Genomic DNA, 13051 nt, shown 5'->3' on the forward strand with positions numbered 1-13051 from the left:
CATTGGCAAAGTCAATGCAGAACATATCTAATACTAACTTTGTTTCACAAAACTACAGATATTTGAGGCCTATCACATACTGGATCCCACCAGTACCCAGCAAAGAGCCCTTGCCAAGATGTGCATTCAACCATGCCCCAAAAGCATCCTTGTGTACTCCCTTTGCTGCTGTCTGTCTTACTAAGGTGTTTTAGGAAGCTACTCTCCTTTCCCCAGAGTTACAAGTGTGTCATCACTTTATGGGTGCCTAATTTTTAAAGAATTTATCTATTAAAAGATGCCCCCAAAACATAAACAAAACACTAAACAAAGGAATGTCAAAAAGGCAATTAGAAATGACCAAAAAGACACTTCAGGTTTACAAAACTGTGTTCAGAAAAGAGTTGTTCCTGAAGAGTCTACTGCTTTATAAACAGTTGTTGACAATCGGCAAACTTAGAACAGAGACAAGTGGAAACAATGAATTGCTCCAGGCTTTACCTGCGGACCCTGGTAGCACTCGAAGAGGAGCCGGAGAGGAAGCAAAAAGGTGAACATGATTTATTTTTCATATTTTAAAGCCTCCTTTGTATTTTTATTTAGTTGGTTTTCTTTTAATCTTGGCCCAAAAAAACCCTTTACATTATAACTTTTGATTTAGAAGTGCAATGATAGACATATACCGTATTTTTCGCGTTTGTAAGATGCACTTTTTTCCCCCTAATATTGAGGGGGAAATAGGGGTGCGTCTTACAAACCACATATGGCTTACTGGGGCGGCAATGGTGGTGCAGGGTCGGCGATACGGAGGGCTCAGAGGGGGTGTCACTGCAGTGGTGCAGCTCGAGGGTCAGTGTGCAGTAGCGGAGGGTCGACGATATTGCGGGCTCATGGGGTGTCACGGTGGTGGGTGCCTTTGATCTGCCAGCAGGCTCAAAGGAGGAGATGTTGCGGCCCATGTGGAGTCAGTGTGTGGCAGCGGCGGGTCAGCGATACTGTGGGCTCGTGGGGTATCGCGGTAGCGAGCGCCATTGATCTGCAGGCTTCTTCGAATTGCTGGCAGTTAATGCGATCGACTTCAAGAAAAAGGCCGCGGAGGCCAATTTGCGCAAACACCGCCTCCGCAGTCATTTTCTTGAAGTCCATTGTGTCAACGGCCAGCAGTTCAATGGAGCACACACTCTGCCGGCAGATCAATGGCACTCGCTGCCACGACACCCCATGATCCCACAGTATCGTCGACCCTCCACTGCTGCAAACTGACCTTCTTAAGCCGCGACACCCCTTTCTCCGAGCCCGCTGGCAAAACAATGGCACCCACTGCCGTGACACACCGCAAGCCTGCAGTATCACCGACTCTTTGCACACTGATCCTCTTGAGCCACGACACCCCTTCCTCCGAGCCCGCAGCATCACTGACACTCTTCTTTGAGACCACAGCATCACCTACCCTGCCTCTTGTGACTTTCCTGAGCCGCTCCACCACCGCTACTCCCCCCTCGTGACCTAATATAAGAGGCATTAGGATTATAAGATGGTCTCTCATTTTAACAGTAAAAATTGTTTTTTTTCTTCTATTTTCCTCCTTCAAATTTGGGTTGCGTCTTAAGGCCTTTTTACACACAGAGATAAATCATTGACAGATCTGTGGTTGCAGTGAAATCATGGACATATTGTTCCATTTGTACACAGCCACAAACCTGGCACTGATTGTCCACAATTTCACTGCAACCACAGATCTGCCGCAGATTTATCTGTGTGTGTAAAGTGGCCTTTATAATCCGGTGCATCTTATAAAATGAAAAATACGGTATATACAGTGACAAGCAAAAGGGTAACATTGGCAATCTGTCTGTAGCATTGAAGACAAGCTTTTTGGACGTTACTCACAAAACTTTAAGATAGGCAAATATATCTCCAGGGTCAGTACATATCTTTTGACAAACACAAGATGTGATCCACATCATTTTCCAAGAGAACGAACCTTCGCTTGGACACTGGAAATTGATAGTAATCATTTTCGATTTGTTGGGGATGCAGCATCTTCGATCTGTGCACATCCCGCAGTATACGGGCCGATATTTTTGCACTGTCGAGCACTCAGATAAAGTCAGTTTAACAGGTTGGGGGTCTTGAAACGTAGGCTGGCAGGTTTTTCCTTTGGGAATCTATAAAATAACAGAAGTTCAATAAACATTTTTAGCATTATGAGCGCATTTGTATTGTTCTATGTTGGGGTTTAAATTCAAACACCATTCAAACCTATAACTCAAACACCACTGATTAGCAGCTTTCTTTGTATACACTGTGCATAGGCAGAAAGCTGCCAATCAGTAGTGGGGACTGGGTTATACATACCTCTTGAATATGGAGCACTACATTGCAGCAGGTTTGCTAATCCTCTAGTGCAGGGGTGGGGAACCTTTTTTCTGACAAGGGCCATTTGGAAATTTCTACCAACCTTCGGGGGCTGCACAAAATTATCAATGTAAAAATTACCCTGCTATGTTTGGTCAAACAAATAATTAACTCACCCCTACTGTGGCGGCCCGAGCTGCTTCTCTTTGGTGCGGCTGTGATATTAATCATGTTGCTTCTGACAACTGCTTTTTCAGGTTTGTTTCGGTCTGGAGCACAGTCAACTTTGTGATAATAAGATTGGTAAATCATATACATTACATAACAGACGCTGTATATACATCACAGGAAACACTGGAGGCACATACATCACATAGGAGAAACTGGAACTGATGTATATACCTCACAGGAGACACTGGGGTCACATACATCACACAAGGGGCTGGGGACATGTATATGCCCGCAGACCCTCCTGTGATGTATATGGCCCCCATCCCCTCCTGTGATGTATATGCCCCCAACCCTTTGTGTGATGTATATGCCCCCAGAATCTCCAATGTCATGTATAAATGACAAGAGATGCTGTGGGCATGCACATCACAGGAGATGTTGGGGGCATATACATCACAAGAGGGGCTGAGACATATACATCACAAGAGAGGCTAGAGCATATACATCACAAGAGGGGCTGGGGTACATGCATCACATGAGGGGCTGGGATACATACATCACAAGAGGGGTTGGGGCACAGACATAACATGAAGGGTTGGGGTACAAACATCACAAGAGGGGCTTGGGCATACACATCACAAGAAGGGCTGGTGCATACACATCACATGAGGGTCTGGTGCATACACATCACAAGAGGATCTGGGGCATTTATATCACAAGAGGGTCTGGGGCATTTACATCACAAGAGGGTCTGGGGCAAATACATCACAAGAGGGGTGGGGGCACATACATCACAAGAGGGGCTGGGGCATACACATTACAAGAAGGGCTGGGGCACATACATCACAAGTGGGGCTGGGGCACACATCACAAGACAGGCTGGGGCACAGACATCACTGGGAGGGGCACAGACATCACTGAGAGAAGCACAGACATTACTGTGGGGGCTCAGACATCACTGGGGGAGCACAGACATCACTGGGGGAGCACAGACATCACTGGGGGCATAAACATCACTGGGGGGACTTGTGGACATCACAGGGGTAAACACAACATTGAGGAAACAACACTGAGGGAGATACACAACATTGAGAGAGTACACAACACTGGGGGGCTGCACACAGCACTTGCGGAGCCCTGACATCACTGGAGGGGAAGTCACATACCTGCCATTGATACACAGCAGTAAGGGGGACACACAGCACTGAGGGTTGCACACAACTCTGGGGGAACACAGAACCTGGGGGGCCACAATGCACTGGAATGGGCACACAGCACCAGAGAGCAGGCGACGGACACACAGCACCAGAGGGCAGGCGCCGGACACACAACAGGTGCCGGAGAAACAGCTCCAGAGGGCGAGCACACAGCTCCGGAGGGCAGAGAGCAGGCACACAGCTCCGGAGGGCAGAGGAGGGCGGGCACACAGCTCCGGAGGGTGGGCACACACCACTGGAAGCTGTGAAGCTGGTGTGGGACGGAAGTGCAGAGCGCTAAACCCGCCCACAATGTAAGTCCTGAGCATGCTGACACTGGCCACTGGGAGAGCCCATTGGTATGAACAAGCAGTGCATATTGGCACTTAAAGGCTCGGCGGCCTGCAAACCGCAGTGGTGGCCCGAGTACTGCCGCCCCCAGGAACCTGCCCGGGGGCCGCAGGAAAAGTCATCGGCCCCTGGGCCGGAGATTCCCCACCCCTGCTCTAGTGAGAATCTACTGCTGATAAAATAGTGATTTTATTGAAACTACAGATAGAAGCACAGTAAGTGACACATCAGTTCAATGAGGGTCTTTGTTGTTACATTAAGCGGGCTTTACACACTACGATTTTGCTACAGCGATCTCATTGGGGTCACGGAATTTGTGACGCACATCCGACCGCTGTAGCGATCTCGTAGTGTGTGACTCCAAGGAGCGATTTTGGATCGTTGCAAAAACGTCCAAAATCGCTCCTCGTTGACATGGGGGTCCGCTCCCAATTATCGATACTATCGCTTTGCCATTGTTGTTCCTCGTTCCTGCAGCAGTGCACATCGCTGTCTGTGACCCCCGTAGGAACGAGGAACATCTCCTTACCTGCCGCCGACCACAATGCGGAAGGAAGGAGATGGGCGGTATGTTCGTCCCGCTCATCTCCGCCCCTCCGCTTTCATTGGGCAGCCACTTAGTGACGTCGCTGTGACGCCGAATGGACTGCCCCCTTAGAAAGGAGGCGGTATGCCGGTGATAGCGACGTCGCTATGCAGGTAAGTATGTGTGACGCGGGTGCGCGATTTTGTGCGCGACGGGCAGCGATATGCCCGTTTCGCACAAACGATGGGGGCGGGTCGCATGCTAGCGATATCAGTACTGATATCGTAGCATGTAAAGCCACCCTAAGGCTGCTCCCAGATTAGGTGGCAAAAACTTGATGACAGATTACCTTTAAAACAGTCATAGAGGTTTTATTCTTCTTTTTATTACTTCTGACATGGCTGTGTCATTTGTGTCAGGCTTCTATCTTTTGATCCAGCACAAGTTTGTGATTCTCAACATCCTCCTCCATATATGCTAGAACTCTTACATTAGCCAGCTACTGAAGCTGCTTGAGGTCAAAAGGCTCCTCCAGGTATTTCTCCATCAGTAATTTCCCCCCTTCCCCGCAACCTGAATAATGTCCTGCCGCTTTTTCTTTCCTGCTCTTGGAGGGTAAGCTGAATTGCGATCAATAAAGCCCACATTGTCTTCTTGTGCCCTTGAAAAAGCCAATTGTGGCGGAACCAATGCAGCATATGTCACATTTGGGTGATGGTTTTCAACTGAAATGCCATTTTGAATTGTGTGCTTTGTAAGTATGGTGATAAATTGAATGGGCAAACTGTTTTACAAAACTCGACACATTGTGTACTATATGTATTGCCGTTAAGCCTAACATCCAAGAAAGAAAAACCTGCATGATATTATGCTGGTGCCAGGGAAATAGAGAGAAATTACTGGTAGTGAAATACCAGGAGAAGTCTTTTGACCTCAGCTGGCTTCCGTAGCTTTGCTAAAGGAGGAGTATTAGCATATGTTGAGGAAGATTGTCACGGGTTGTGAGGGAATAACAGGGCACTGGGGCTCCTAGACTGGCCTTCAGGCTAGGGGGCCTTAACTGTCCCTAATCCCAGAGATACGTTTAATGGTGAAGATGTCTGGGCTGCCTTCCTTTCTCTGTTCCTAGCAAGCTCTGATATTATACCCCCACCCCACCCCAGGACAAGGACAGGAGTGGTTGAACCCACAGTATAGATAAACAGGGAAACAAAAAAACTTTATCACACAGCTAGTACACACAGAGATAAAAGACAATATGTGATATAGGGAAATAAAGAGCAGGGAGGAAATAACCAGATGTCGAGAGGATTTCCACTGCCCACCAAGCAGCATGCAATAAATCACCATCAACTGGAACACAGCAGTACACGGACCAATTTAGTCAGCATGACAACATGGGAAGACAGACTCCACCATCTTAAAAACACAGGGAGTGTAAGATTCTGAAGTGTAAATTGTGTCAGATGTTACCATGACACTTAGCAAGTTTAGAGCCAGACACCGTGTGACAAAGATGTTGATAAATACAAGTTTGTGCTGGATCAAAAAATAGACTGACACACAGGACAGAGATCTGAATGTTAAGTATAGATTGGTGTTTTATGACTAAAATCTGCAGCTAATTAGGATTCTTACATTTCCACAGGGAAACGTTTCTACCTCAAAGCCATAACATTGTTTTTAAGCAATTTTTGGGAGGTGGATCATTAAGGTTTAAGAATCTGAATTCTGTTCTGTTGTGCATTTTATTGTCTGCTCCATCTTGATTTTATTTGCATCTATGTTGCTGATTGAAGAAAAATAAATGCAAATGTATTGGACATGAAATCCTTATGTGCCCGAGTAAAATGAACAGAATTTTGTAGCGGGGTGTGATGGGATAACCGGAAATCGGGGCTCCTAAACCTGCACTCAGGCTAGGGGGCCCTAGCTGTCCCTGATCCCAGAGATAAGTCTGATGGTGACTATGTATGGGCCACCTACTTAGCCATACTATTGTACAACCTTGATCTAATATCCCCTTTCCCTCACCGTAGGGTAGAGGCAGGACAGAAGTGGAAAAATCCACAAATATGGACAAACAGGGGAAACCAAAACTCATTCACTCAGCACGTTTACACATAGGTATTAGAAAACAAGTGATAAGGAAAAAGAAGGGAATTTTGTTTACTTACCGCAAATTCCTTTTCTTCTAGCTCCTATTGGGAGACCCAGACAATTGGGTGTATAGCTTCTGCCTCCGGAGGCCACACAAAGTATTACACTTTAAAAAGTGTAACCCCTCCCCTCTGCCTATACACCCTCCCGTGCATCACGGGCTCCTCAGTTTTGGTGCAAAAGCAGGAAGGAGGAAACTTATAAATTGGTCTAAGGTAAATTCAATCCGAAGGATGTTCGGAGAACTGAAACCATGAACCAAAAGAAACGATTCAACATGAACAACATGTGTACACAAAAGAACAAACAGCCCGAAGGGAACAGGGGCGGGTGCTGGGTCTCCCAATAGGAGCTAGAAGAAAAGGAATTTACGGTAAGTAAACAAAATTCCCTTCTTCTTTGTCGCTCCATTGGGAGACCCAGACAATTGGGACGTCCAAAAGCAGTCCCTGGGTGGGTAAAAGAATACCTCGATAAAAAAGAGCCGAAGACGACTCCCTCTTACAGGTGGGCAACCGCCGCCTGAAGAACTCGCCTACCTAGACTGGCGTCTGCCGAAGCATAGGTATGCACCTGATAGTGTTTCGTGAAAGTGTGCAGACTAGACCAGGTAGCTGCCTGACACACCTGCTGAGCCGTAGCCCGGTGCCGCAATGCCCAGGACGCACCCACGGCTCTGGTAGAATGGGCTTTCAGCCCCAAAGGAAGCGGAAGCCCAGAAGAACGGTAGGCTTCAAGAATCGGTTCCTTGATCCACCGAGCCAAGGTTGACTTGGAAGCCTGCGAACCCTTACGCTGGCCAGCGACAAGGACAAAGAGCGCATCTGAACGGCGCAGGGGCGCCGTGCGAGACACGTAGAACCGGAGTGCTATCACCAGATCTAATGAGTGCAAATCCTTTTCACATTGGTGAACTGGATTAGGGCAAAATGAAGGTAAGGAGATATCCTGATTGAGATGAAAAGGAGATACCACCTTAGGGAGAAATTCCGGAACAGGACGCAGAACCACCTTATCCTGGTGAAAAACCAGGAAGGGGGCTTTGCATGACAGCGCTGCCAGCTCTGACACTCTACGGAGCGATGTAACTGCCACTAGAAATGCCACCTTCTGCGAAAGACGTGATAAAGAGACATCCCGCAGCGGCTCGAAAGGTGGTTTCTGAAGAGCCGTTAGCACCCTGTTAAGGTCCCAGGGTTCCAGCGGACGCTTGTAAGGTGGGACTATGTGGCAAACTCCCTGCAGGAACGTGCGGACCTGCGGAAGCCTGGCTAGACGCTTTAGAAAAAATACGGATAGCGCCGATACTTGTCCCTTGAGAGAGCCGAGAGACAAACCCTTGTCCATTCCGGATTGAAGGAATGAAAGAAAAGTGGGTAAGGCAAAAGGCCAGGGAGCAAAACCATTATCAGAGCACCAGGATAAGAAGATCCTCCAAGACCTGTGATAGATCTTGGCGGACGTTGGTTTCCTGGCCTGTCTCATGGTGGCAATGACATCTTGAGATAACCCTGAGGACGCTAGGAGCCAGGACTCAATGGCCACACAGTCAGGTTGAGGGCCACAGAATTCAGATGGAAAAACGGCCCTTGTGACAGCAAGTCTGGGCGGTCTGGGAGCGCCCACGGTTGACCCACCGTGAGATGCCACAGATCCGGGTACCACGACCGCCTCGGCCAATCTGGAGCGACTAGAATGGCGCGACGACAGTCGGACCTGATTTTGCGCAGCACCCTGGGCAGCATCGCCAGAGGAGGAAATACATAAGGCAGTCGAAACTGCGACCAATCCTGAACTAATGCGTCCGCCGCCAGAGCTCTGTGATCTTGAGACCGTGCCATGAATGCTGGGACTTTGTTGATGTGCCATGACGCCATGAGATCGACGTCCGGCGTTCCCCAGCGGCGACAGATCTCTCGAAACACGTCTGGGTGAAGAGACCATTCCCCCGCGTCCATGCCCTGACGACTGAGAAAATCTGCTTCCCAGTTTTCTACGCCCGGGATGTGAACTGCGGAGATGGTGGAAGCTGTAGCTTCCACCCACTGCAGAATCCGTCGGACTTCCTGGAAGGCTTGACGACTGCGAGTGCCGCCTTGGTGGTTGATGTAGGCGACGGCAGTGGCGTTGTCCGACTGGATACGGATCTGCCTGCCCTCCAGCCACCGATTAAAAGCCAATAGGGCTAGATACACTGCCCTGATCTCCAGAATATTGATCTGAAGGGATGACTCTATCGGAGTCCAGGTTCCCTGAGCCCTGTGGTGGAGAAAAACCGGCCCCCACCCTGACAGGCTCGCGTCTGTGGTGACCACAGCCCAGGTTGGGGGTAGGAAGGATTTTCCCCGCGACAGAGAGTTGGGAAGGAGCCACCACTGAAGTGACGTCTTGGTTGCAAGGGAAAGAGAGACGTTCCTGTCGAGGGAAGTCGACCTCCTGTCCCATTTGCGGAGAATGTCCCACTGGAGTGGCCACAGATGGAATTGCGCGAAGGGCACTGCCTCCATTGCTGCCACCATCTTCCCCAGGAAGTGCATGAGGCGCCTCAAGGGGTGTGACTGACCCCGAAGAAGAGATTGCACCCCTGCCTGCAGAGAGAGCTGTTTGTCCAGCGGTAGCATTACTACCGCTGACTGAGTATGAAACTCCATCCCGAGGTAAGTCAGTGATTGGGTCGGTGTCAACTTGGATTTTGGGAAGTTGATGATCCACCGGAACTGCTGGAGCGTCGCCAGAGCGACGGTAAGGCTGTTTTGACACGCCATCTGAGAAGGTGCCCTGACTAGAAGATCGTCTAAGTAGGGAATCACCGAGTGGCCCTGAGAGTGTAGGACCGCCACAACGGATGCCATGACCTTGGTGAACACCCGTGGGGCTGTCGCCAGGCCGAAAGGCAATGCCACGAACTGAAGGTGTTCGTCCCCGATGGCGAAACGCAAAAAGCGTTGATGTTCGGGTGCGATCGGCACATGGAGATAAGCATCCTTGATGTCGATCGATGCTAGGAAGTCTCCTTGTGACATCGATGCGATGACCGAGCGGAGAGATTCCATCCGAAACCGTCTGGTGCTCACATGTCTGTTGAGTAGTTTGAGGTCCAGAACGGGACGGAATGAACCGTCCTTCTTTGGCACCACGAACAAGTTGGAGTAAAAGCCGCGACCGTGTTCCTGGGGGGGAACAGGGATCACAACTCCTTCTGTCTTCAGAGCGTCCACCGCCTGAAAAAGAGCATCGGCCCGCGCGGGGGGCGGAGAGGTTCTGAAGAAACGAGTCGGAGGACGAGAGCTGAACTTTATCCTGTAACCGTGAGACAGAATGTCTCTCACCCATCGGTCTTGAACATGTGGCCACCAGGCATCGCAAAAGCGGGAGAGCCTGCCACCGACCGAGGATGCGGTTCGGGGATGCCGAGAGTCATGAAGAGGCCGCCTTGGAGGCATTGCCTCCGGCGGGTTTTTGGGGGCGTGACTTAGCCCGCCACGCATAGGAGTTCCTCTGGCCTTTCTCCGGCCTGTTGGACGAAGAGGATTGGGGCTTGGCGGAGGGACGAAAGGACCGAAACCTCGATTGTATTTTCCGTTGCTGAGGTCTCTTCGGTTTGGACTGGGGTAAGGAGGAGTCCTTTCCCTTGGATTCCTTAATAATCTCATCAAATCGTTCGCCAAACAATCGGTCGCCAGAAAACGGCAAACCGGTTAAGAACCTCTTGGAAGCCGAGTCTGCCTTCCATTCGCGCAGCCACATGGCCCTGCGGACTGCAACAGAATTAGCGGATGCCACCGCTGTACGGCTAGCAGAGTCTAGAACTGCGTTCATGGCGTAGGAAGAAAAAGCTGACGCCTGAGAAGTCAGAGACGCAACCTGGGGAGCAGAATTACGTGTGACCGCATTAATCTCAGCCAGACAAGCTGAGATAGCTTGGAGTGCCCACACGGCTGCAAAAGCCGGGGCAAAAGACGCGCCCGTGGCTTCATAGATGGATTTCACCAAAAGCTCTATCTGCCTGTCAGTGGCATCCTTTAGCGATGAGCCGTCTGCAACCGATACCACAGATCTAGCCGCCAATCTAGAGACTGGAGGATCCACCTTGGGACACTGAGCCCAACCCTTAACTACGTCAGAGGGGAAGGGGTAACGTGTGTCAGTAAGGCGCTTAGTAAAGCGCTTGTCCGAAAACCGCTCTGGGCTTCTGGACAGCATCTCTGAAGTTAGAGTGATCGAAAAATGCACTCCGTGTACGTTTAGGGAACCGAAACTGGTGTTTCTCCTGCTGAGAAGTCGACTCCTCTACAGGTGGCGGCGGGGGAGATAGATCTAACACCTGGTTGATGGACGAGATAAGGTCATTTACTATGGCATCCCCTTCAGGTGTATCAAGATTGAGAGCAACGTCAGGGTCAGAGGCCTGAGCTGCGACGTCCGCCTCGTCCTCCAGAGAGTCCTCAAGCTGGGACCCCGAGCAGCGTGAAGAAGTCGGGGAAGATTCCCAGCGAGCCCGCTTAGCTGGTCTGGGACTGTGGTCTGGGCAGGAGTCCTCCACGTGAGACCTAGGGCCCCCCCTTGGGGGGCGCTGTGGCGCGGACAGAGAGGGGCCTGGAGGCGACGATCCAACAGGGGCCGGGGCCTGTGTAAGGACCGGTCTGGACTGCAAAGCTTCTAGCAGCTTGGCAGACCATTTGTCCATAGACTGAGCCATGGATTGTGAAAGTGACTCAGAGAGTTTCTCAGCAAAAACTGCAAACTCTGTCCCTGCCGCCTGTACCGGGTGAGCAGGGGGGTCTACCTGAGCCGAGGGTCCTACTAGTGACCGAGGCTCCGGCTGAGCAAGCAAAACAGGGGTCGAGCATTGCTCACAGTGAGGGTAGGTGGAACCCGCAGGTAACATAGCCGCACAAGAGGTACAGGTCGCAAAATAACCCTGTGTCTTGGCACCCTTGCTCCTTGTGGACGACATGCTGTTGTCTCCTAGGAGAGTGATCACTGAGGGTATATGGGAACAGGTATATAGCCCGACCGAACAGAAATATATATATATATAGTATCTATTCCGGCGCCCTAAGGGGACCAGCACCGGGTGACCGGTGTGGCTTACCGACCGCTAAAAAGCGGAGCGTGTGTCCTCCAGATTCCCTGCCTTAGGTCTCCCAGAGTTGTAGAGCTCTTTCCAGGTAATCCTCCACCGGCAGAATGCCAAAGAAATGGCTGCCGGAGCTCTCTGGGGAGGAGTGGACCCGTGGGCAGCGCTAAAAAAGTGCGGGAATCTGGGGTCCCCACAGTGATCAGTGAGGGGGGAGGAAACATACAGGATGCTCCGGCCCTCACAGCCGACGTCAGGCCGGCCGTCCCGCCCTTACCCCTGACAGACAGGCCCGGGGGCGGGAGTTTTGCTACTAGGCCGCAATGAAGCCGGGGACTAAATTTAAGACCGCGGCCGACAAACAGGCGCGGTCGGCGCGGAAGTCCGCCGGTCTTCACAAATCAGCAGCTGCTGCAGCGTCCGGGATGCAGGCGCTCCATGCACATCCCCCATGGGGACACAGAGTACCTTAGAGATGCAGGGCCCGGTCCCTGAGGATGATTAGACTCCTGTCCAGCAGATTCCCACAGGGGCTGCGGAGGGAGCCCGGTCCCAGTGAATGGATGACCGGTCAGGATCCCACTTCTCCCAGAGCCGCTAAGGGATGGTGAAGGAAAACGGCATGAGGCTCCGGCCTTTGTACCCGCAATGGGTACCTCAACCTTAACAGCACCGCCGACGTAGTGGGGTGAGAAGGGAACATGCCGGGGGCCCCGTGGGGGCCCACTTTTCTTCCAACCGATATAACTAATCTGAGAATGCATGAGTGGATGTGTGCCTCCTTCCACACAAAGCATAAAACTGAGGAGCCCGTGATGCACGGGAGGGTGTATAGGCAGAGGGGAGGGGTTACACTTTTTAAAGTGTAATACTTTGTGTGGCCTCCGGAGGCAGAAGCTATACACCCAATTGTCTGGGTCTCCCAATGGAGCGACAAAGAAAATAAGAACAGGGAGGAAACAACGAGATGAGAAGAGAACTCCACAACAGCTCTACGAACAAAGCACTACAATCACCAGCAGAACTGGGATAAAACAGCACATGGACTATGTAGTAAAAGCTATCGTCGGTATGGGAAGACAAATTCCTCCATCTTAAAAAGGTGGGGAGTAGCTGTGATAGGTCTTCCACAACATGTGATTCCAGAACGCCAGTAGGAATTAACTTTTGCCAGCCTGATCTCAAATGAACACACAGCTGGTAGACGCCTGAATCTGCCTGTGTGACTCA

The 13051-nt window shown here is 50.7% G+C and overlaps 1 protein-coding gene across 1 annotated transcript in view; it reads right to left on the reverse strand.

Annotated features, from left to right (window-relative positions):
• Positions 1 to 1335: 1335 nt before the first annotated feature.
• Positions 1336 to 13051, reverse strand: part of CCN6 (cellular communication network factor 6) — a 46414-nt gene continuing 34698 nt past the window's right edge. Inside the window, exon 5 of the mRNA XM_075341486.1 lies at positions 1336 to 2147. Coding sequence (XP_075197601.1) covers positions 1866 to 2147 — 282 coding nt within the window. The 3' untranslated portion in view covers positions 1336 to 1865. The remainder of the gene's footprint in view (positions 2148 to 13051) is intronic.

This window comes from Anomaloglossus baeobatrachus, chromosome 3 (genome assembly GCF_048569485.1).
Source record: "Anomaloglossus baeobatrachus isolate aAnoBae1 chromosome 3, aAnoBae1.hap1, whole genome shotgun sequence".
Classification (NCBI taxonomy): Eukaryota; Metazoa; Chordata; class Amphibia; order Anura; family Aromobatidae; genus Anomaloglossus; species Anomaloglossus baeobatrachus.